The sequence below is a fragment of the Epinephelus lanceolatus genome, chromosome 24 (genome assembly GCF_041903045.1).
Source record: "Epinephelus lanceolatus isolate andai-2023 chromosome 24, ASM4190304v1, whole genome shotgun sequence".
NCBI lineage: Eukaryota > Metazoa > Chordata > Actinopteri > Perciformes > Serranidae > Epinephelus > Epinephelus lanceolatus.
This window is the reverse complement of record NC_135757.1, coordinates 15,765,539-15,789,509: the sequence shown is the minus strand read 5'-3', so window position 1 is coordinate 15,789,509 and position 23,971 is coordinate 15,765,539. Positions and strand designations below refer to the sequence as shown.

The window sequence follows — 23,971 nt, the reverse complement described above, 5'->3', positions numbered from 1 at the left end:
TTAGCCTAACCCACTTCACAGCAGAGAGAGCCGGGGCTTTCCAGAGGATTTAATGCCACGCTGCCATAGCACATTTTAGCCATGTCCTGTCTTACTGTTAGGTGAAATGTGATCACGCGTCCTTTCCAAAGCACTGGCAGGGAAAGGGCATTACTTACTTGGGACTTGTGTTAGTTGTTTGAGAATTTGCCCAAAATGTGACTGCACCTTTTGAGTAGTTCACTTGTGACGCTGTCTTTACGCCAAATATAACTAGGCTTCTGCTTGAGATTTGTATACACTCCTATTCCGACTATTTATTCAACAGTGCACTTTGGCTAGCACTAGGGCTGGGTACTGGTACGCGATACCTCCAAGGTATTGACCAAAATAATGTAGTAACAAGAAGTAACAGATCTTCTCCAGTCAAACCATTATTGGTCCTTTTTGTACCAAGATCTGGTTTTGCTCACAGCCAATCACTGCAAGTGTTTGTCGATTTATTGCAACGTGCGATTGGTCCAATCGGCCCACATTGATACTGGTATTGTCATTTTTTAACAATACTCAGCCCTAGCTAGCACCATAGCTTATGAATGTTAAAAGGACACCGAGCTCGGCATAGCACAGTAAGACAGAGGACCAATAAAGTGTGCTTGTAGAAAAGTGGCGCAACAGAACTCAAGATCTTTGGCTACAACATGCAAGAAGATCAATTTATTTATTTTTTTGTGATCCCTGGTCAGCCCCACTCGCTGCTGCTGTGGAATCAGACGTCCATGTTTCATCCCTGATTGAACCTCCAAAAGGAACTCCACTGTACATTTGGACACTTCAGTGGTAGAAGTCCGATCCCCCCGCTGTGTTAAATAGCAGCAGAATAAGCCCCAAAATGCTCTGTTGCTACCTGGCGGGAGAAATTGTTAATCTTCATCAGGGTCTTAATTTGTTTTGTTTATATGAACAACTTTAGTGAAGTGAAAATATAGATTTAAATGTAAATAGTTAAACTCTTCTTAAGACAAAAAGAGGAGAATCTCCACTGAAAAAGAATGTGAATTACAAGTGAAACAACACTTGTGTAGAAATCACGTCCGATCACTCGATGTTGGACCAGGCAGTGTCTGGGATGCTTAGCTCAGTGGGCAATTTGAATACGGTCATCAGATTTTTTCTTTATTTATGGAAAAGGCGTAAGGGGAATTTAATTACTAATCAATCAATTGAGGAACCCATCAGTTACTAGTTTGACGACGATAACTACCTGGGTGCAACATTTCAACAGAAGAATTATGGCTGATGGGTTCTAAGATTACATTTCGGGCAATGCGTCCCGCCTTTTTTTGCGCTCCACTGTTTACCTGCATGCAGCCAAGCCTGCTCAGGCGTGATAAGGCGATACTACTTTGACTACAAACGGAAACCAATTAATGCTCACCAGACAGAATACCTCAAATTGCCCACTGGTTTTGGCAAATGACAAGGCTGGACCAAGACAATAAAACATATGCAAGTGTTGTTGTTTTTTGGTCAAGGAGTTAATGAACGCCAAGCAAATAGATACAATTCTACAGCAGGCTTTAGTTTTGTTAGAACTCTGATTTTTCCCGTCATCTATGATTTTGAGACTTTTTAACTTTCAAGAGGTCGTGTTCGGGCCAGTCTGTTTCCTTAAAGAACAGTTTGTTGGGAGGTTTAGGATGGAGTTGGCTTGAACGTGATTTTTTGGAGAATTCAGGTTGAGTAATGCTAAAGGACTCAGGATTCAAGCAGACAGCAAGTCACATAAAAACTCGATTTTTCAGAAGTTTCCTGGTGCTAAGGCACCGGCTTTTGTGTCTGAATTCATGGCGGGAGAAATGAGTTCAGTGATTTCTCAGTAACTTGGTTCACCTTCTTATGGTTGAGGGGCCAGTTTATGTTCAAGGACAGTTGTCATCGGATGCAATGTTAGGGACTAAAATGAAACTCCACCATGTAACCACTCAAAAAGCTACCGAACACAGAAGGTTAGTTTGCATTATCTTTTGGCCACTTGCGATTCAATTGTCAGATTAACTGTCTTTGTTGCATACAGCATTATAATGTCGCTATTGTTCAACTTCAAGTCAAATTTGGACTAAACTACCATGAGCAGCAGTTAAAACAGCGATTGATTGTTGACCAGAACTGTGTTTGAGGTGTCCCAGAAGATGATTTTAGCAACCAATCAGAGAATTTGTCTGTGGCCATGATATAAACACCGAACTTTAATTTTTCCTGCAGCATCTCAGAGAGAACTGTTGCTGTGCAGTGTGAAGGTATAACCAGCAGGAAGATAAAAATCAGTAACAGGACAATAAGTGAAAGATAACATTGCAAATGACAATCAGTTATGAAGGATTTACTTAGTTTAAAACTCACTTTACACATCAGTAAAACTCTTTCAGTTGCACTTTTTTGATAGTCTTTGGGGACACCTTTACATGTAGGAGTTTTCTTAACCAGCTGTCTTGTTGGCAGTTGTTTCATAACTGTCAAATTTTCCAGCGTGTGTCCCCCATCATGGAGGAGACAGATCTGCACAGGCAGACGAATGCCAAACTAAAGCTCATTACCTTACAGTTGAATTTGCACTCTTGGATTTTGTTACAAAAATCAGAGAGTCCACCTTTTAATATTGACTGAACAACAGTTTTAATGCCTGACTGAATTATCAACTGACACATTCCCTGTGTGAGAGGAGACATTGTCAGCGTTTGTTACTTGAATTCATGGCTGTTGCCAACCACAAACTTAGTATGCAGCTAGTGCAGTTGCTTGTGTTTTAGTAATAATGCTAATTATGCTAAAATCAAAGGCCTACAGTGGGAGGCAAAGCCACTTGGTTGAATCTGGTTGAGTGCGTAGACATTGCTATGCCTTCTACCAGCCACTAGGGGGCAGATAGAATAACCGTGAATAAATGAAAGGACTGAGCATTTCGCCTGCAGTGATAAATATTAGAATTGCTGATATAATACAAGATAAATGCTGGGTGTTGACTGCTGATGGTACAGATAGGAAGTGTGCAGCAGAGAGTCATGGAAGGTTAAACTTCAGTTTACCTCACATTTTCGTCTTGTTGGTAGAGCAATCTTGTCAAGTAGTGTCGTTCAGAGTTCGCACATGTATATGCAATGTATTTAGGTCTTTTACTAAGGCAGACAGATCACATCTGTCAGCTGTAATTACCATTGAACTGTGTTGAAGCAACACGTAACTACCACTGTGCCCCAAACTCCCTTCCCACTTCGTCAAAATGAACCCAACTTCTGCAGAAAGTGCAATAGAGATCAATTACTTGTGGCTTTCACTTTGCTGTCAACGAGTTTTTCTGCACGAGATGTTTTCCGTCTGTGCTCCATTTGGACTAGAGCACAAGCTGGCACAAGTGAGTTCAGCCCAAAGTCTGACATGTGCACGGTGCCTTGAAGTGACTGAATCTCTGATTTACTTCAGACTGAAACTTTTTGGTTAGGGCTGGGTATTTTTCAACACAGATGAAAAAACCAAACCATTAGGGACTGTTCTTCATTTATCAGAGCAGAGGGGTGCCTGGGATGTGACTTTGTTTTTGTTTTTTCTTTATTTTTTTGACCCCTGAATCTACAAATATTTTTCCTTTAACCGGACGGAAAATGCACGAACCACTCTCCACCATGAATTATTATTATTGTTATTAGAGACTGAAAGTTAAAAGTTGAAGACGAAATCCAGAAGTTGAAAAAAGCCGTGGATTTTCACTCTTGTCGTGCATATCAGTCAGTTCGTGCACTCTTTTTTTTGCCAAATATAAAAAAGACATGTTTTCTTTAATAATCTGCAGTAAAATAAATACAAAATACAACCACTTAAATTTGTATGCCCCTCCCCTTAGCCGAAATAAAGAAACATAAGTATGTCCCCAGTGTTTAAAAAATTATATGACATACCTCTCCTTTTGCACCACCCCCCTTCTCTCATAATAACGAACAGTCCCTTACATAAACGATTTCTTTTATAGTAGAAATATAGGATACAGTAGGGGGCATGCGTGTGACATCACTGTACACTGTCACACACTTTGGGTCATGGTCAAATACCTGCAAAACTGATACTGTTGCCATTAGCATCACCTGTACTTTGTAGTTAGTGCTAATTAGCAAATGCTAGCATGCTAAACTAAGATGGTCCACATTACCTGCAAAATATTAGCATACTAGCATTGTCGTCGCGAGCAGGTTAGCATGTGGATATTAGCATTTAGCTGTGCCTACGTACAGCCTCACAGAGCAGCTTGCATGGCTGTAGAGTCTCTTGCTGTTCGTCTTGTTCAAGTTAGTATTTTGCCATTTTTGGTCTGTTTTGCCACTCAGTAGTGTCGAAGGTAGCATCATGTTAATAAATCCACACCCTCTACAGTAAATGTAACATTTGTTTGGATCTTCAGCTTCACAAATCAGACAGGTTAATTTCCTCTGGAAGAAAAGTTCTTATTTAGAAATGCAGCACTTTAGTTTTTGAAATGTTTTAAAAACCTTTTTGATGCCTTAAATCCCAGGGTGATACCCAGCCCTAATGGAGCAGATAGTTGGTTACACTGTATACAGCATTACCATGGCAACAGACTCACTGACACTGACAGTGTCACCATGGCAAATGATTCGGCGTCACTACGGTAACTAACTTTCCAGCCGGAGTGCTTCTATTGTCAGTGAACAATTAATGGTGCTATGCTCCCATTGCTGCGGCCTGCAGGCCCCTCTGTTGTAGAAAACCCATTGAGTTTTACAGAAAATACTTCAGTTACTTTGTTTAATGTTCAACTAAAGTCTTCTGTAGTACATGTCTTTCAAAACCTCCGAGAGGTACGAAGGAGCAAGTGAGAGTGTTTGAAGTGTAGCACAGCCAGGTGTCAAAGAGAGAGGTTTCTCCACAGTTTAGTGCGTGGTGTGTGTGTGTGCACGTGTGTGTATGTGTCGTATGGAAAGGTTCTTCCAGATATGAAGCCGTTTTATTTTTTGGGACCAGGTGGAGTTGTAGTTAACAGCAACCGTAGGAATCAGCTGTTTGCACACAGAGTTCTCGAGTCTACTTTCGCTGCTAGTTTGTGTAATTTATCAAGCATTTTTGAGAAATATTTATTTTTATAAGCCTAATACAAAAGTTGATATTTTACAAAGTGACTTGACCAAAAGACAGTAAACAAAAACACTGGCACTTGAATGTTGAATGTCATTGGTATGAGTGAAAATTTCTATTTTTCTGGGGTAGTGTGAGCTTTTTAATGTTAAAGATGCAGCGTGTAGGGGTTTCTCTTTCAATATGTCACTGTAACAACCTGTGATGATGTAAGTAACAGATTTTAAAAATCCAGAATCTCACATTGGTACCAAAACTGATTCAATCATCAGTTAATCAGGAATCCAAAATCACCAATTCACTGTACAAGGGTGCCATGCCATTGTTCTGACGTCCCGTTGGTCCGAAAAATATCCTGTTGGACCGAAAGTCTATTTTACTCACAGTCCGTCATCCCAAAAACAAAAGCCTGTTGTTCCAAAGTCCAGTTTCTCTGAAAATAAGATAAAGTACAATTCAAACATTTTTTCTGGGGAATGGGTTGTCACACTGCAGGGAGGATATATTTTTGGAGAAACTGTACTTCGAAGCAATGTACGTTGGCTTTTTGGGATAACAGACTGTCGGAGAATGGGTTTTTTGTCCAGTAGGACATTTTCCTGACTAACTAAGCTGCAGAACTTTGGGCCGTCTGAACGATGGGCAGCCCCCTGTGTAAGGTCAAGACAAAACAACCCATGCTATGTGCACATCTTTTCGTGTTAAACCAGACTGTTTTTGCCAACCCAGTCCCAAACCCCAGAACAGTGCATTGTCTGGACCTGCACTATACATTTTCCTTAAGTTTAAACTGGCTTTTGTCCAAACAAAATTGGACCCTAAATACTTACAAAGTAGCAGCACTCCTCACACAAGGCCACAGAGTGAAGACAGTTTTATTACAGCTGATGCGACTGTGACATATTAAGAGAAACATCCGACATGGGTTACCTTTAAAGTCACATTGGACTCAGTATCAGATCCACAAACCTGTTTGTGCGACAGGTTCCATTGCCAATAATGATAATCAAACACAAACAGCCATTTTTAATTGGCAGACAAAATTTGAGACAATACCACCATATATGCCAAGGTTTGGATTAAAAAAAAAAAATTAACAAAACGTCAAGATCAAAGACCATTTTGTAAAAAACAAAAAAAAACAAAAGAAACATGCAGTACAAAAAACAAGTGTCCAGATTCTCTCCAAGTCAGATGTTGTTTTGTTTTGTTTTTTTAATTCATTTGAGTCTTTACACTTTTTCCTTTCCGTTAATACCCTTGTTGTGAATGTCTGGCAAGTGGTGATCTTTAAAGTCTTCATAACACAGAATTAACTGTGGTTCTATTGCTATGTTGTTGTGATTTGCATATTTTCAGGCATTAGGGTGTTAATGCTCATACGGGGGGAGCGTCTGGCCAATCAGAAATGAGGTAAAGATGACCTGACAATGCCCATACAGGTTCCTTTTATCCATATGAGTCTACATCTGTCTCTTGCATGAGACATTCTGCAGTTACACTGGGACAGAATGTAATGTGGCCCCAGTAAAGCCACGATTAATGACCGATCAAAGTTCATGCCTCTTCTCTAGTTGTGAACAAAAGGCATTCTCATTGAGGAATAATTATTGACTGAGCTGAAAGAGGAAAAAGTCCAGTGCTGTCCCCATTACTGACTGGCCAGACTCCTCAGTGTGGACACGTAGCACCTCCAGCCTGGTAGTTAGTATTTGCTTTATGTATTAGTTTAGCAGTTGTGCACGAAGAGGAGCACTGCACGAAGAAAAACAACTGTCTATTCTGATTTTACCACAAATAAAGGTTTGGATTTGCAAATGTAAAACTGTTTCGATCCATTTCTTCTTCCTCTTCTGTGTCTTTAAACGTGTACAAAATTAGATGTTTGAGAAAAGCAGGTCAAACACTTTGAAGCTATTAAATAATCAAGTTTATTTGCAGTACATTCTACAGAATGACATGATAAAGATCTTTTAACAATGTGTATAAAACAAATGACTAAAATGAACTGACAGTCTTGTTGAATGTTAGCAGGAGCTGGTGTGTTTACATGTTCTGAAGAGTTACAGCCGTCTGTCTCATTTCTCTGAGTAATCTCATTAAGTGCATGACAATGTAATACACGTCTTCCCTGTTTTGAGCTGACCATCACTACAATATGTGGTCATTTGATTTTTGAACTATGAGGGCAACGCGGAAAAGGAAATAAGACAACTGCTATGCTCATTAACACCAGCTGAATTAGTAATTAATATCAAAATAAAGTGCATTCATTTCCAGGTGAAACTTTGGTTGACGGGAGGCTCTGCCTTCCTGTTGTCTGGCACTTCAGGGCCTGTTGGTCCAGCGATCACTTACAGACAGTTGAGAATAAAAAATGCTGTACAGCGAGACTGATGTTCGCTCATGTGTTCAGTAGCTGTTAGTTAAGACGTAAGTCAGGCCACTTATTTGTTGGTGGCTTGTTCAAGCTTGCTTATGATTTGTTCTTGGTCCTTGCTCGGGTCTGACCAAAAGTCTGAGTTGTCTTGGTACCATTTGACTGAAAGACACAGATGTAGAACACAGGGATTAAAAGCACAGACTACAAAGAAGGAACCACCAGCACCAAATTATTGTTTAATTTAATATAGGTAAATACTGTGTGGTACCGTGAACTAGATAGCTAACACTTGCGTGCTATTGAAACATACGGCCAATTAGCTTTATTATTATTGAAAGTATATGGACATTCTTGTGAACAATGGATAATTTTGTAACATTTTCAAATGAGATTCTGACATACCGTTCACCTCAGAAACCACACACGAAAGTACAGAAGGTGAGGCTAACACACCTAGCCACGCTACAACTGCTACTGACTTAGAAGTTACCGTCCCTTTGCGCTTAGGTGTCCTTAGCCTGTAAAACCCTCAACACTCCTGATTTAGATGGACAATTTGGGCTACAACATGCACCTTTTAAAGATGAGGCTTAAATGTACTGGCTTATCTCCTCGCTTTAAAGCTGGGGTTAGCAGTTTTCTCTGTCCTAAGCCCCTCCCACAAGACAAGCATAGGCATATGCACGTGCTTTATGCAGTAGCCTGTATCAGCCCTGGTCATTCATTTTAACCACTGTAATTGTGATCCTGAAGCTGTTACATATGCCGTTTTCTCTGCAAACTTTTGGGCCTGTTAAGCCCTTTTGGATATCACACTTTAAACCAAGGCTCTAGCTAACATTAGCTACATAAACATCGACTTATAGCTGCAGCTGTGAGCCTTTTACTTTTGTTAGCAGAAGGCGAAACTACTAACCCCAGCTTTAAATCAGAGTTTTTTCGTGTGTGTTACTGTACCAGTCTGTCTGATGCCTTCAGCCCAGGACACCTCTGCTCTCCAGCCCAGCTGCTGCAGCTTCTCACATTTGATGGGGTAGCGCAGGTCGACACGCGGCCTACAGAGCAGAGGTTAGAGTTCATTAAGCTTGTGGAGACTGTTTTTTTTTTTTTAATAGATTTCTCAGGAAATATTTGTTTGCGCTCACCTGTCAGGCACAAACTCAAGCCAATCGTTCACTTCAGAGTCTGTCACGTTCTTCATCTAAAGAACAAAGACAGTTTATTGAACACCTGCTACCTCCTGCTATATGATTAAATTAAAAGAACAGTTCTTATACACACCATCTTAACAAGTTCCCTGGCCAGCTGCACAATGGGAACCTCACAGCTCGTTCCCACATTGTAGATTTCTCCCACAGTCCCTTTCTCCAGAACCAGCAGGAAGGCGCTGATGGTGTCATCGACAAACAGGAAATGGCGGGATTTCGGGAGGGTTCCCTGGATGGTGCTGCAGCAGAGCGGAGACAGAGAAACCCAGGTTAGAAACTACACATACTCTGCTTTATTTTTGTCTCGATATCAAACAAGTATTGAATCTGATTCGTCAGTGAAAAACAAAAAGAAAGTCAAGCCTACCATTTCTTGTTCATGCGTAAGAGGGTGAGAAACCTTGGAATGACCTGAAAGATTGAGAAGATGATTGCTGGCTTCAAAATGGACCAATCTGATCAAGATGTCACAGTAAAGTCTGGGTGCTGTACCTTCTCAGTGTACTGCCTGGGGCCGTAGATGTTGTTGCTCCTGGTGATGATGATGGGAAACTGGTAATAAAAAGACAGAGCAGTTCTTAACATGCAAAGTTGTGAGGAACAAAATCATGATTATTGCATCTGTTATTAAATGTCAAAATGAGCTAAGCTGGCAAATACAGTGTATTTCCAATCGGATAACCACGATGATAAACCTTAAAGCTTAATTGCATCTAGTATTGTCATATTAACTATACATGTCTTTAGTTAGCCACTTTTCTGCCTGTGTGTGTGTGTACCTTGTATTTGTCCCAGTAGGATCTAACCAGGTACTCTGCGGCTGCTTTAGTGGCAGAGTACGGGTTGGAGGGCCTCACTGGACTGCTCTCATCAAACACCTGCAGACAGCACACACCCAGTATCCACATCATTACGACTCATGACCCCATGATCCACTGAACAATCTGTCAACTAACTCACTGTCCACTGACCTGGTCCAGACTGGCTCCGTACACTTCATCGGTGCTGACGTAGATGAAGCGTTGTGGCTGGTGTCGGGCCTGATGGGCGGCTCCCAGTAAAACTCTGGTCCCATCGATGTTAATGCGCTGGAAACTAGACGGAGTTTCAAACGATGACTCTGAACAAGGGAAGAAAGAAAGAAATATAATTTTCAGAAGCTGATTATGAATACATGAACAGTAAAATCAGCCCGGCAGATGAGTGTAACCTCAATTCCTGCTCACCGACGTGTGTTTTTGCTGCCAGGTGAAAGATCACATCGATGTTTTCAGTGTTGAAAATGTGATTTACCAGCCGCGAGTTACACACATCTCCCTGTTAAAGAAAGGAGTACCAGTATGTTGTTATTTTAATAGAGATCACTACACCAGACGCTGTTGAGCATCTCTAGTTTTACAATATTAACGTGAGCAGCTCTCACCCTGATAAAGGTGTAGTTGGCTCTGTCTTCAACACTCTCCAGACTCCTGAGGCTGCAGCAGTAATCCAACTGGAAGAGATCAGACAATGAGAAATCCTACAGTACATACATATCGCATACTGGGATATATTGATCTATATATTCATTCATCCATTTGGAGTGTCAGCGCGACCAAACACCAGTAAGAACTTACGATATCCAAGTTAATAATTCTCCAGTCAGGGTGTCTGTTGACCAGCGAACACACAAGATGGGAGCCACTGGAACAGAGATGGGGAGGTGGAGATGAGACATTACAAAACACTTACTCTAGTACTGTACCTCAGTTCAGTTTGATTGTACTTGTACTGTCCTTGAGTATTTGATTTTTCTGCTATTGTATACTTCTACTTTGCTGCATTTAAGAAGAAGATGACCTTTTATTTGACAGCTATCGAAGATTAAAACCCATAATAATTACTCCAAAGTTCTTGCCACCAGAGCAAGTCTTCTTCTACAGAGATCTCCATGTTGCACCACCATGTTTCTTCAGTAGCCCAGAACAGACAAACCAAACACTGGCTCGAGATAGGGCCATTTCCATTATGACGTTTTTGCATCAGCCACCATAGTTCACAGCCCTTTTGCGACAAGTGTCTGAAAAACACTTTTCTTTTAACATGAAACTGCTCTATGTAGTGTTGTTACTGGTTTAAATCACCGGGACAGTTTGTGTCAGAGAGGAAGAGACCTCTGCGGGTAATTCGGCTCCTGGTAAAAACCTCCTGAACATCTGGATCTTAAGTAATCAGAGAAAAAAGTTGAGCACACATCAGCAGGTGTTTCCCCGTTTCTGACATGCCAAACAGCATAGGACAAACACTGAGTTTTAACTTGAAACTACTTTATTCAGTGTTTTTACCAGTTTTAGTAACTGATCTGTTTATGTCGGAGAGGAAGAGACCTCTGCGGATAATTCGGCTCCTGGTTAAAACCACCTGAACATCTGGATCTTAAGTTATCAGAGAAAAAAGGTGAGCACACATCAGCAGGTGCTTGCCCGTTTCTGACATGCCAAACAGCATAGGATGAACACTGATTTTTAACATGACACTACTTTATTCAGTGTTTTTACCATTTTTATCACCTGGTCCGTTTATGTCAGAGAAGAAGAGACCTTTGCGGATAATTCGGCTCCTGGTAAAAACCTCCTGAACACTGAACACTGACTAACTGGGAATTTTCAGCTTTTTGCAACCTGCAGTCCTCACTGTTAGATGACACTAAATTCGGTTAAATCTTACTAAGGTTGCAGTGATTCCGGTTTCGAGGTGTAACGTGATATAAAAGCTGACTATTGTGTACATTTGGTTACCTATTTTCATTCCTTTGAGGGTCATTCTGACTGATGATAATATAAATTCTGTAATGTGATACAACGATATTTTGTGAGACGGTTATCTTACTGTGAAGAAGACTGGTTGCCTTATGAGACTGAATGATGACCTGGTACAACTACCTGAATAACGGTGAGTCATGTCTTAATTATCAGTTTAAACTCAAAATAAACTCACATGAATCCATAGCCTCCGGTCACCAGAACAGTCCTGTTAAAGTCCATCTTCCGGTCATCACACTGAACACCGACAGCTGTCTGTTCACATTAAAGTCTCCTATAAACATAATAACGACATCTTGGTCGTTTCTAAACTCCGTTATCTGTCCTGCTACCTGCTAACAAGCAGCACTGAACTTCTTTATTTTCGTCAGTACACTACCTACATTGTGTAATTTAATTTACGACAGTCGATGGCCGTTTTACAGCAGTGTTGACACGTTGAAAAGGGGCGGGATATCTAGCGCATGTAGACGAATTTCTGATCTCTGATTGGTTGTCGTGTGTGACGGCAAGAAATGTGCGCTGTTTGATTGGGTGAATTTTAAATCAGTTAAACTGTCAATATTGCCGATTTGGCATGGCAACAGTGTAAAGTGAGCTACAATACATATGGAACTTCCGGATTATATGTTCAAAATAAAATTATTTGTTAACATTTGTTAAAAATGTATTTATTATCGAAGAATAGGTGCTTTTTAAAGTTTATTTACTAGTTTATTACATTTGCAAGGGTGAGTTGATGTTTTGACGTCACTCTGTACACCATAAATCTTTTCTTTTCTGTTTTATTATTTTATTTTACTTAATAGGATGCAGAGATTCCGTATACAATATGAGGCAAGCATTATTTATTTATTTAATAATTACCGATTTTCAACTGTAATTATGTCCACGAAGGATCTGTTCATCTGTCCATTTCACTTCAAGATTTTTATTTTGTGCAGCAAAATGTGTCCAGTGGTCTGAAAAGGCAATTGATTATATTATTCTAGTAGGCTACCTTTAATTTGTATTTGTAATATTAATAATTGATATAGTTAAAAAAACAACAACAACAACAACTGTGTATGATATGATACTGACACACAAAAATATTGCGATACTATGCTGTATCGATTTTTCCCCCCAACCCTAGTAATGTTATTTATGTTTATGATATTTTCTCATTGTTTTGAGGGAAATATGGCAACAAAGATGGTGTTATCGCTGGATTTCGAATTTATAATTAAGTGATAACCAAGCCCACAGAATTTTTCAGCTTTACAAATTATTATTAAAATTAATTAAAATATACAAACCCTCCCAATCATCTTTTTTTTTTTTAATTAATCAATGCACTTAAACATCTTTTATTTTCCAAAGTGAGCTCTTATGTGAGTGCAGAAACACCTAACTTCCGGTCTCGTCTCTGCTAACTTTGAACAGCTTGACGTAGCTGGTTTACTTCTGGCTTCGTGGATCATTGAATCCAGTAGCAAACGTTTATTTGTCGGTAACGTCAAACTGCAGCGGGGGAAAATGTCGTATTTATTAGCCACACTTGTCGCCGCAGTGCTGCTCGGTTCTGAGGCTTTGGGGAAAACTGTGACGGGACGTTTTAAGAGCGAAGCGGCGAGACAGCAGAATGGCCAGTTCATCACTAAATTCATGTACCAAGGTAACGACACTGATGTAATGATGCTAACGTGTCATTCAGGCACTCACTGGGCTAGCTCATAGTCACTGTTAATTTTTAGCATGGCGTAACAGTTGTGTTTTGAGTCATTTTACTCTATTGTTTCTGTTTTATTTTCTCTTTTGGCTCTTGTTTTATTTGCCACTGGCTCATCAATGGGTGTAACTAGGGTGTCATCACTACTTTATCTGATTATATCACTTTCAATAACCTGAGTTTGTCCATCCTCTGTTTCCGTATTTGTGCCACTTTAAAATCACAGCAATCTCTTCCAGCATCAGCAGTTATTATTTTTATTTTGAGCATTTTCTGAATCAGGGTGTCTTCATTCAGTTATTTGCTTCAAGACAAGTTACACATTGTAAATCAGCCTGCTCAACCAATACAAGTCTTCTCCTACCTCATCCAATAATCTGGACTTTCTGCTGCCCTTCCAACACCCACCAAAGGTCCAAGAGTGAGGTCAGAGGTTAGCTGGATCCCACTGAGCTGATAGGGTCATAGGTGGATCATGAACCAACTTGTTCCTGGGCACAGACCTGCAGAAGGCACCACATAAGAGCACGACACACAGACTTTATAGTTATTTAGCTTCTTTTTGTTGTAGTTTTGCATCTCTTTGTAGTTGTGTGACTCTTTGTGGTCATTTAGAGCCTCTTTGTAGGTGTTTTATGTATCTTAGTGGCCATTTCAAGTCTCTTAGTAGTAGGTATGTGTCTCTTTGTTGTCATTTTGAGTCTCTTAGTAGTAGCTTTGTGTATCTTTGTTGTCATTTTGAGTCCCTTAGTAGTAGTAGCTATGTTTATCTTTGTAGTCATTTTGAGTCCCTTAGTAGTAGCTATGTGTCTCTTTGTAGTCATTTTGAGTCCCTTAGTAGTAGCTATGTTCATCTTTGTAGTCATTTTGAGTCCCTTAGTAGAAGCTATGTGTCTCTTTGTAGTCATTTTGAGTCCCTTAGCAGTAGCTATGTGTCTCTTTGTCGTCATTTTGAGTCCCTTAGTAGTAGCTATGTCTCTTTGTAGTCATTTTGGGTCCCTTGGTAGTAGCTATGTTTATTTTTGTAGTCACTTTGAGTCCCTTGGTAGTAGCTATGTGTCTCTTTGTCTTCATTTTGAGTCCCTTAGTAGTAGCTTTGTGTATCTTTGTCATCATTTTGAGTCCCTTAGTAGTAGCTATGTTTATCTTTGTAGTCATTTTGAGTCCCTTAGTAGTAGCTATGTGTATCTTTGTAGTCATTTTGAGTCCCTTAGTAGTAGCTATGTTTATCTTTGTAGTCATTTTGAGTCCCTTAGTATTAGCTATGTGTCTCTTTGTAGTCATTTTGAGTCCCTTAGTATTGGCTATGTGTCTCTTTGTAGTCATTTTGAGTCCCTTAGTAGTAGCTATGTTTATCTTTGTAGTCATTTTGAGTCCCTTAGTATTAGCTATGTGTCTCTTTGTAGTCATTTTGAGTCCCTTAGTAGTAGCTATGTTTATCTTTGTAGTCATTTTGAGTCCCTTAGTAGTAGCTATGTGTCTCTTTGTAGTCATTTTGAGTCCCTTAGTAGTAGCTATGTGTCTCTTTGTAGTCATTTTGAGTCCCTTAGCAGTAGCTATGTGTCTCTTTGTCGTCATTTTGAGTCCCTTAGTAGTAGCTATGTCTCTTTGTAGTCATTTTGGGTCCCTTAGTAGTAGCTATGTTTATCTTTGTAGTCATTTTGAGTCCCTTAGTAGTAGCTATGTGTCACTTTGTCGTCATTTTGAGTCCCTTAGCAGTAGCTATGTGTGTCTTTGTCGTCATTTTGAGTCCCTTAGTAGTAGCTATGTGTATCTTTGTAGTCATTTTGAGTCCCTTAGTAGTAGCTTTGTGTCTCGTTGTAGTCATTTTGAGTCTCTTTGTGGATGTTTTGCCTTTTTCATAGTCATTTGAGTCTCTCTGTGCCTTTTTTAGCTGTTTTACACCTCTCTGTAGTCATCTTGTGTGGCTTTCTTGATGTTTTGCATCTCCTGTAGTCATTTTGTGTCTTTTTGTGGTCAATTCGAGTCTTGTCTCGTCAAGTGACAGTTTGCAGGTGAAGGCAAGGGGGACTCCAGACACTTTGTGCCTGAGGCCTGTGCCCTGATAGGCCCGTTCAGTAATCTGTCCATGGGTAGATTGTCTGGCTGCCTCCAGCTGGGTGGATATTTAGTGGTGGGTGGGTTAAAAAATAGTGGAGCATGTGAGACCATTTTTATTTTGCTGCGATTAACTGATAGAAATCTAATAAATGAAGACGTGTCCGACCCTTGTCCCATCTCTGTCTCTTTATAGGTGATAATGGTCTGTTGGTGTGCAGGCTGGACAACTCTGCTCTGGCTGCTGAGAAGGAGTCCAGGCTGCTGCTGTATCAGGATATGGACTCCACGCTGGACAACCTCAGCTGCTCTGAGAGGCTCGCTAAAGCTGAGTTCTCCAGTAAGAACCAGCATTGATACGATGGGTGTGATGCAGCTGTATTGATTTTTATCCTTGATATCCATCCACACTGTCACCTCACACCACTGTGTTTGTCCTTTTTGTCCTCCTGCTTCAGTTTCTCTCAGTCAAGACGAACACAACCAGACGATCCCTCGTCAGTTCTCTCCTACATCGTGGCGGGCCCTGTATGCTGACAGATATACATGTCAGGTAACTTCAAACATTGGTAACCCCACCTTAACAAACACATACATGGACATAAAATCTGAGTTGAATACCAAAGTTTAGAACAAATGGAGGAGGTGACTCAGGTTGTAACAGCCGCTGTGTACAAATGTATGAATGTGACCAGATCAGGGCTGCAACTGATTATTATTTTATCATCGATTAAGGTGCCCATTATTTTTTCAGTAATTGTTTTGCCAATAAAATGTCAGAAATTGTGAAATGAAAGATTTCTGCCAAACAAAACCTTACGCTTGTAGAGTGAATATCTCTTTGGCATTACGCAGTTGCAGCCCAAAACCTCAGACGAACCATATCACAACATCTGAACAGTAGACTAAACAAGACTGATGCTGATGAAGTAAAGCAGAGAACATTTAGAGAGGTTTTAGTAGAAGCATGTTACAGCAGGATCTCCATGTTGGCCATTTGGGTTCATTTGAGTACAGTTTGTGCCATTTGAAATTTTCTCTGGTAATTACAAAACTCATTTAATTTCACGTACATGTCAAGACGTGTTGAAGTGTTGCTCAAGTGCTCCTTAACATAGTTACGTCGTCACAGGCTTGTGTGTGTCTGCTACTTGCCAGAAACCACCTCACCTTGACGTCATCTAGAGTTTATTGTCTCACTTATAGCTGTGTGACTATAGTGACAGTTATAGTGACAGTTTTTAATGAAAGTTACCAACCACAGCTTTAATACAAGAGTTAATGTTGTACCATGATTCAGCCACTAGATGGAGACATAGACCATGAAATGAGCTGAAGAGATGAGCTTTCTAAGGGTCATTTCCCATGCAAGGGATAGAGAAGTTGGAATATACACCAGAAATAGACTTAAAATAGCCTACAGTCTTATTATTCAAGCAGTAATGGATTTATGTGGTCAGATCAGACAACTTTCATTTACAAAAACAGCGAAAATAAGACATAATTTATGGCTATAGCTGTATTAAGTGAAGTATATTTTTGCTCTTCCTCAGCTGCCAGGTCAGTGAAATTTGTGTATAGTGATTAAACACATACCTTTGGAATCTGTTGAGCCTCAGCTTTGTGTTGGTAGTGAAATTAGCTATTGCAACCCATGCGCTTATGCACCGTTAGTGTGTTTTTGATATGAGAATTATAAACTTTATTTATGTAGCATCTTTCAAAACATGGTTACGAAGTGCTTTACAAAACTGAATAAAAGACAAAGCAAATAAAATAAGATAAAAGCAGTAAAAACAGAAAACACACAACAGCAAAACACGCGATAATAAAGCTGTTAAAATAAAGGCAAATTCAGACTAGGTTTTCAGAAGTGATTTAAAAGTTGAGACAGAATTTGCCCTGATCTTCTCAGGCACGTCAGTCCAAAGTTGTGGAGCTCTGACTGCAAGTTACTTGAGTAACTAAATATACAGTACACATGTAGCACATAACAACGTCACTGCCAGTGTGAAAACTCCAAATAAATAAATACACTTAACAAAACTGAGCTGGAAAAATAACAACAAACACCCACGCTTATACCAGCAGTAGTAATATTAATGTCAGGGTTCAGAATGTATGAAATTCCTTAATAATCTTTATCCATTTTCAGTACTTATATTGGTACTAAGAGCAGTAATTTGTTACTTAAAGCTTTCCTTCTCTATTTCCTGTCTGTCTCTGCAGGAAAGTGCAGTGATTCCTGCTCATGCTGATCTCAGTTTTACCATCTTGCTGTTTAACCCTGACTCAGCTGGGAATCCTCTGGAGCACTTCAGCGCGGAGGAGGCAGGTCAGAAATAAGGACGTTTTTTATTTTGATATATTAAAGTGGGGAATCCCAAGCCCTGATTTTTGTTTGACAAACCATATCGACCCTTTTTTCAGTCTAAATAGAGTCATCCAAAACCACTGCTTTATGCTTGTGTGGTGCTGTTAAAAAAGATGTTTGTGTTAAATATTTAAAGGGAAGAAAGTGCATACACATGCTGTCAAATCTCTCATGCTGCTCACATGTGACATTATAACAAGAGGTTATGATTTGTTCAAGATGTAGAGACCAGTCCTGAGAGATCTGCATCATTTATGTGGGACAAAATGTTTCCTCTTGACTCATCTTATTCTCTCTCTCTCTGTCCCAGGTCTTCACAGTTTCTACTTCCTGCTGCTGCTGGCCTACTTCATCGCCTGCTGCATCTACATCCAGCCTCTGTACCAGGCTCTGAGGAAAGGAGGTCCCATGCACACCGTCCTCAAAGTGCTGACCACGGCGCTGGCGTTACAGGCCTGCTCCGCTCTCTGCAACTACATCCACCTGGCCAGGTAGAATCTGCAAATAAAGATATAAGATTTCCTTTTCAATTTAATAGCTTTTAGTCCCAAAGAGGTAACATTCCAGTGTATCACAAGAAAAATTAACAGAATTAGAAATAAATGCACATTTGTGCAGCAAAATTAGGTTCTTTTCAAACTTGTATTTCATCTTGCACATGACTGGAGCATTCACACCCATCAAGGCAGCCTCTTTTTAGGAAACAATCATGCATGATGGGCGGTTTTGATCTAGTATATACAGGATTTAGGTGAAGTGGAGAGCAGCTTTCTTCATTTTCCCCTTATTATACTTATTAACAAATTTCTTACCAATTCCACATATAGTTTTTTAAGCAAGGAGCCTTTGAGCTTTGCGATTAACATTGTTGTTTTGTTTCTTTTCTTTCTCCTCTTGTTATATATATAACTATCGCACTCTATTGTCTCCCGTTCCCTCCTCTTGTGCTCCGCAGGTATTCCAGAGATGGTACTGGTATTCCTCTGATGGGCAGCCTGGCAGAGTGTACGTTGTCTCTCTCCATCCGTATTTATATCTACTTCTGAAGCTTGATTCAGTTAGGGACTGTGCCCACCCTCAACACTGTGCCCACCCTCCAGTCTCCCCAGAAGCTTGAGCCACAAACACCCTTTAGCATTGTTAACTGTGTTACTAATAGCTCCATTAGCATTGTCAGCACAGCACGCGTTGCTAAGATACTTTACAATGCTAAAGGGGTTTTGCTGCTTAAACTGAAGCTGCTTACTTGCCAGGTAAAGCTGGGGGGAGATCGAAGGGTGCCCACCATGTTTACACAGCAGGATGGCGTTGCTGCATAGGCGTTCCTTACACATGATGCGTTCAAGAACTGTAAGAAATGTGGAAATCCAAAGATAATTTCTGTTTTTTACAGTTTTTAGCGATGATAAATGGTGTCATTTTGGTGATTTTTTTTAAAGATTATTTTTGAGCTTTTATTGCCTTTATTACAGTGCAGCTAGAGAGTGACAGGAAAGGGGGAGGGAGAATGGGGATGACACTCACGAAGGGCTGCGGGTTGACACACTACTTGCTGAACTAGAGGCCGCCCCTATTTTTACATTTTTTTTTTAAAGAAAAATTGCCTTTCAAACCTGGCTGTGTGTTTTGGGGTTCAGAGGGTACTTAAATAAATACAAAATACTACAATTTAAAGTTGTATGTCCAAAATTAAAAACATAAGTTCCTCCCCAGTGCTTAAAAAATCATTTGACACGCCTCCCCCATTTTTTCACCACCCCCATCCCGTCACATAAATAACAAACAGTCCCTTGAAGGCATTAGATTCTCTAATTTGTAAACAGACAAGAAATTAATTTGTTAATTACATTTTTGTTCCCTGTGCAGTCTGGGATATGGTGTCCCAGGTGTCCATGCTGTACATGTTACTGAGTCTGTGCATGGGCTGGACTCTGAGCCGGGGCAGGAAGCCTCAGTCCAGACCTCTACAGTGGGAACAGTCTCCGGCATCCACGGCTGTCGCTGTAGGTGGAGTTGTTATACAGGTACGCAGGATTACACTGAAAACTAATACTTCAGGGTGATAGTGAATTTGAATGTAAATGAAATGTGGTGAGATATGGTTCAGGTTGAAGTTATCCTGCATACTAAAAGATACTGACAGTGACACGGTGTCATTTTCAGGGCGTGTTGCTGCTGTGGGAGCAGTACTCCGAGACAGAGAGTCAACATCACAGCTACCACGCCCAGCAGAGTCTGGCAGGTCTCCTCCTCATGGCTCTGAGAGTGGGCCTGGCCCTCCTGCTGGCCTCTGTCCTCTACCAGATCATCTCCACCGAGAGGAGCACCCTGAAGAGAGACTTCTACCTCTGCTTCGCTAAGGTAACATACACAGCACACTAATGTACCCTCAAGGCACACAGATACTCACCTACAGTTCCTCAGGTGGTCATGTGGTGTTCCTTGTGTTCTGCAGGGATGCTTCCTGTGGTTCCTCTGCCATCCCGTCCTCTTCCTCATGTCGGTCATCTTCAACGAGCACCAGAGGGAGAAGGTTTGAACACACTAACAAACCACATTTGAAGTGTAACTTATTAAGTCTGAGCTGGAGTTTTCAGGTAGGGGAAAATGAGCTTGAAGCAATGTAGTTTGCCTGTGTTGCCACAAGTTCTTTGGTGTCGGTTTGGTGTGTCAGGGCCTTAACTCTCTCTCTCTCTCTGTAGGTGGTGACTATCGGCGTGATCCTCTGCCAGTCCATCTCCATGGTGATCCTCTACCAACTCTTCCTGTCTCGTTCTCTCTACTGGGAGGTCTCCTCTCTCTCCGCTGTGTCTCTGCCGCTCACCATGTCCAGGACGAACCACAGAGGGCGCTACTGAGCGCATCCACTGTCACACACACAATCCAGGGAGAGCACACTGTGACACGGAGGCTTCACTCCCGCTACCTGCCACTGTGTGCGAGGTGGGAGACCTCCTGAGCACGAAGACAGGAAGTGCTGTAACACTGCAGGGACTGTTCTCCTTTACTGTTACTGTTTCCTGGGAGACAAGTAGTAGCCACTAGCAAGCAAGTCAACAGGGAACTACAGCTCGGGTCACTAAACGACCAGAGGAAGATATTTACAGTAACACCCTACCTCTAGAACCAACATTGACATTACTGAGCAGGAGGAGAGATATTTAAAGCAGGACGCCAGGCTTTCTGTGACACGCTGGATGTCAGAACTAACAGCCAAAGTACAATTTCAGAACAAAACACGCATGATGAAGCTGGATTGCCAAGATTCAGGATTTTAGGATGCATCTGCACATTGCAAACACTGACTCATCATCAGTGTCGCGGAGAGATAATTGTTTGGACCTCAAGGACACGGCCCAGGATCAGGATCAGATCAGAGGGGTTTGTTGCATCCGAGGAAACTTCTCTGCAAGGACACAAATGTGCGTCTTTGTGCTCTTGGCTTCAGTCACTATTACTATAAGGGAAAATACAAAGCACAGGGAAGCGTTACACCACTGATTAGCTGTGGTGTTAGGGATGCAGGAAGGGTTCTAGTCATTCAATGAAACTTGGATCAGATCGCCAAAGAGAGAGCTTGTAAGTCAGATTTCAGTAAGGCTGTTGTTATTCTGTGTTTTTCTTATTGCCAACAAATCCCATGAAAAGACAAACACAACAATCACCCTCACCTCACCTGAAGAGGTAAATCTTCAGCAGCAACTCAGTACTTTCTGACCTCTCAACTACAAGTCCAACATGTCAGAAATATATATTTTCATTTTCAGAATCAGCTCAGTAATTTCCAACAGCTGGGCACTGTAGTTTTTTGTAAATGTTAGTTAAACTGGAGTAAATGCTGCATTTGTTTGGGACTACTTTCAGCTGTGGATGGATACACATTTGGTCTCAAATGCACAGTTTAAACAGAGTCTCTTACCTTTAATTACACTACATTTTCTCCAAAATAAGTTCTCATGGTGGTCCATTAAAACAGGAGGGACTTTGCCTCTTGAAACACTGTAGGCTCTGGTCTTTTCACAGGATTTATTTACAATAAGAGAGCAAATTAACATGCGTTGATTGATGGATCAGTATGTGGTAAGATTGATATGTTACTCTGGATGAACAGATGGAGGTGGAGAGTGAACTGGATGGACTTACAGATGGATGTACTGAGGGAGGGACAGATGGAAGTGTGGAGGTGGTTACAGTATGTCAACAGGTAAAGTCTCCGAAATACAAAGGATGAGTGCGCTTCTGTGTTTGCACATGCAAAGTGAGCCAAAAAATCAGTGTGTGCTCCCTTTATTTCTTTACGCTTGACATGAGTTTACGAGCTGACAGCATGTGAAACCTTGAAATCATATGAACTTCATGTAGCTGGAGACACACTGCATGACATCTTTTTTTAATGTTTTATTTTCCATTCACTGCACCCTGAGCTGGAGCGCTCTGCCTGGGCCAATGATATTCCTGATTACACACTTACAGCCCGGTGGGAACAGACCTGCGGGTTCATTTAGGACTGACATACAGAAGAAAATAAAATTCCACTTCTGACAGCTGACGTAATAGGTGACATATTTATTATTCGTTGTGTATTTATTTCTTTAAAGTGAATGTAGGTGTGTTATCTGGGCAGTATGTACTGTATGCACTGTACTGTCTATTTTATTCGACACTATGACACTCCTTGTCTACTTGGGAAACAACAAAATATTTGGAACAACATTTAGTCCTCAGATTGTTTCACATGGATACGGTTCAGGTTATATTTGTTTTAAAAACAGGAAAACAAGTTCTGTCCAGTCATTCCATTTTTTATTTTTGCAGTATTCACACTCCAGTGTCCATATGTCACATGTATTTATTTTCTATACAACCCAGCCTGTGGAAATTTGGGATCTGTGATCATTACAGCTGTAATAAAGCAAATGTAATAAAATACATTTTGAAATAACGTAGCTAATCTTAAATGCTTGTCTTCTGGCTAATGTTCTTCATGATGTTATGCTGGTTTCATTATTAGAATATACACCAGAGTCATGGGGCTGTTTACTTAAACTATGGAGGCAAAAAAGAGGCACAAGACACAACCACTGAATACTTAATATTGAAATGTAAACACCATTGAATTCATAACATTGATTTTTTTTTTTTTTTTTTACTTTGAAAACAAAACATGTACCTGAATTTATTTCTGCTGAATTAACCTCTTTGAAATTAAAATATGAAATATATTGATTTGTAATTTCAAAAGCTGAATGTTAATATATTATATATTATTATTATTGTAATCAGATAGTTTCACGTCTGTTTCATTATGTGCAAATACATTTTGAGGGTACCCATCCACTTCCTGATAGTACATTTCTTTGACAGACAACATCACAAGATTGACCACTTTTTTGTGTGTGTGCAATAAAAATATTTATACACTAAGATTATCCCCCACAAGGTCCATGTTAATGGGGTAGTATATATGACACATGATGGTAGGAGCTTAAGAACTACCAAGGAACACAAAATGACTACTTAGAGATGTAAGTAACTACAAAGAGTCTCAAAATGACTACAAAGAGACACAAAATAACCACTTAGACACAAAACAACAACAAAGAGCCTCAAAATAGCTACAAAGAAAACACAAAATGACCACCAAGACACATAAAGCAGCTACAAAGAGCCCCCAAATGGCTGCAAAGAGACACAAAATAACCACTAAGACACAAAACAACTACAAAGAACCTCAAAATGACGACAGAGACACATGACCACAAAGAAACTTAAAACAACCACAAAGAGCCCCAAAATGACTACAAAGAGACAGAAAACAACCACTTGAGACAAAACCACTGACAGATATATAAAAAAAAAACAACCAAAAAAAAGGATGAAGCTAAACATCTATATAGGCTGAGTGTCTTGCTGCTATTTAAAACTCGTGTTGGGGCGTTCTGTGTGCCTGTTGTCTCATCATCTGCCCATCAAAGTAATAAAATATTCAATGTAAAAAGAAACGAAAATTCGTCACGAACAGGATTCGAACCTGTGCGGGGAAACCCCATTGGATTTCGAGTCCAACGCCTTAACCTCTCGGCCACCGTGACTACGCATGCCTACTATGTTTCGACTTTGAATTTAACTATGGTAAAGGACAAATAAAGAATCGTTATATATACACTGTTGTTGTTATTATTATTATTATTATTATACATTGTTTAATCAAGAATTTGAATATGCATCGCGCCGTATGGGACGGGAGCGCCATCTTGAGAGGTTCGTACTCTGTTATCCCTTTTACCAAAGTGTACGCAGTCAGTCCAAAACGGA

General features: G+C 40.4%; 2 protein-coding genes and 1 non-coding gene across 3 annotated transcripts; 1 reads left to right on the top strand and 2 right to left on the bottom strand.

Moving 5' to 3' along the window:
* Nucleotides 1-7,033: 7,033 nt before the first annotated feature.
* Nucleotides 7,034-11,915, bottom strand: tgds (TDP-glucose 4,6-dehydratase). Its single transcript, XM_033624121.2, has 12 exons — nucleotides 11,689-11,915; nucleotides 10,329-10,395; nucleotides 10,136-10,204; nucleotides 9,939-10,029; nucleotides 9,684-9,832; nucleotides 9,492-9,590; nucleotides 9,205-9,264; nucleotides 9,080-9,123; nucleotides 8,786-8,951; nucleotides 8,650-8,705; nucleotides 8,462-8,559; nucleotides 7,034-7,663 (listed from the first exon to the last, which is right to left on the bottom strand). Exons 1-12 carry the CDS (start codon nucleotides 11,733-11,735, stop codon nucleotides 7,569-7,571), a joined length of 1,041 nt encoding a protein of 346 aa, XP_033480012.1. The 5' UTR covers nucleotides 11,736-11,915; the 3' UTR covers nucleotides 7,034-7,568.
* A 1,027-nt stretch (nucleotides 11,916-12,942) lies between these two features.
* On the top strand, nucleotides 12,943-22,602 carry gpr180 (G protein-coupled receptor 180). The gene is made up of 10 exons (XM_033623112.2): nucleotides 12,943-13,170; nucleotides 15,479-15,622; nucleotides 15,741-15,835; nucleotides 17,512-17,617; nucleotides 17,967-18,147; nucleotides 18,612-18,661; nucleotides 19,523-19,680; nucleotides 19,820-20,017; nucleotides 20,112-20,189; nucleotides 20,359-22,602. The coding sequence occupies exons 1-10, from the start codon at nucleotides 13,032-13,034 to the stop codon at nucleotides 20,512-20,514; spliced, it is 1,305 nt and encodes a 434-aa protein (XP_033479003.1). The 5' UTR covers nucleotides 12,943-13,031; the 3' UTR covers nucleotides 20,515-22,602.
* Nucleotides 22,603-23,666: 1,064 nt separating this feature from the next.
* On the bottom strand, nucleotides 23,667-23,748 carry trnas-cga (transfer RNA serine (anticodon CGA)). Its single transcript has one exon. It is a non-coding gene; the product is annotated as a tRNA-Ser (tRNA).
* Nucleotides 23,749-23,971: the final 223 nt, after the last annotated feature.

Excerpts from the sequence above, each read along its gene's own strand:
- tgds (XM_033624121.2), bottom strand. The coding sequence starts at position 11,735 with ATGGACTTTAACAGGACTGTTCTGGTGACCGGAGGCTATGGATTCAT. Across the intron at positions 9,124-9,204 it reads CCAGGCAGTACACTGAGAAG|GTCATTCCAAGGTTTCTCAC; the intron begins GTACAGCACCCA and ends TCAATCTTTCAG. Across the intron at positions 8,706-8,785 it reads CCAGGGAACTTGTTAAGATG|ATGAAGAACGTGACAGACTC; the intron begins GTGTGTATAAGA and ends TTTGTTCTTTAG.
- gpr180 (XM_033623112.2), top strand. The coding sequence starts at position 13,032 with ATGTCGTATTTATTAGCCACACTTGTCGCCGCAGTGCTGCTCGGTTCT. Across the intron at positions 18,662-19,522 it reads GATGGGCAGCCTGGCAGAGT|TCTGGGATATGGTGTCCCAG; the intron begins GTACGTTGTCTC and ends TTCCCTGTGCAG. Across the intron at positions 19,681-19,819 it reads TAGGTGGAGTTGTTATACAG|GGCGTGTTGCTGCTGTGGGA; the intron begins GTACGCAGGATT and ends TGTCATTTTCAG.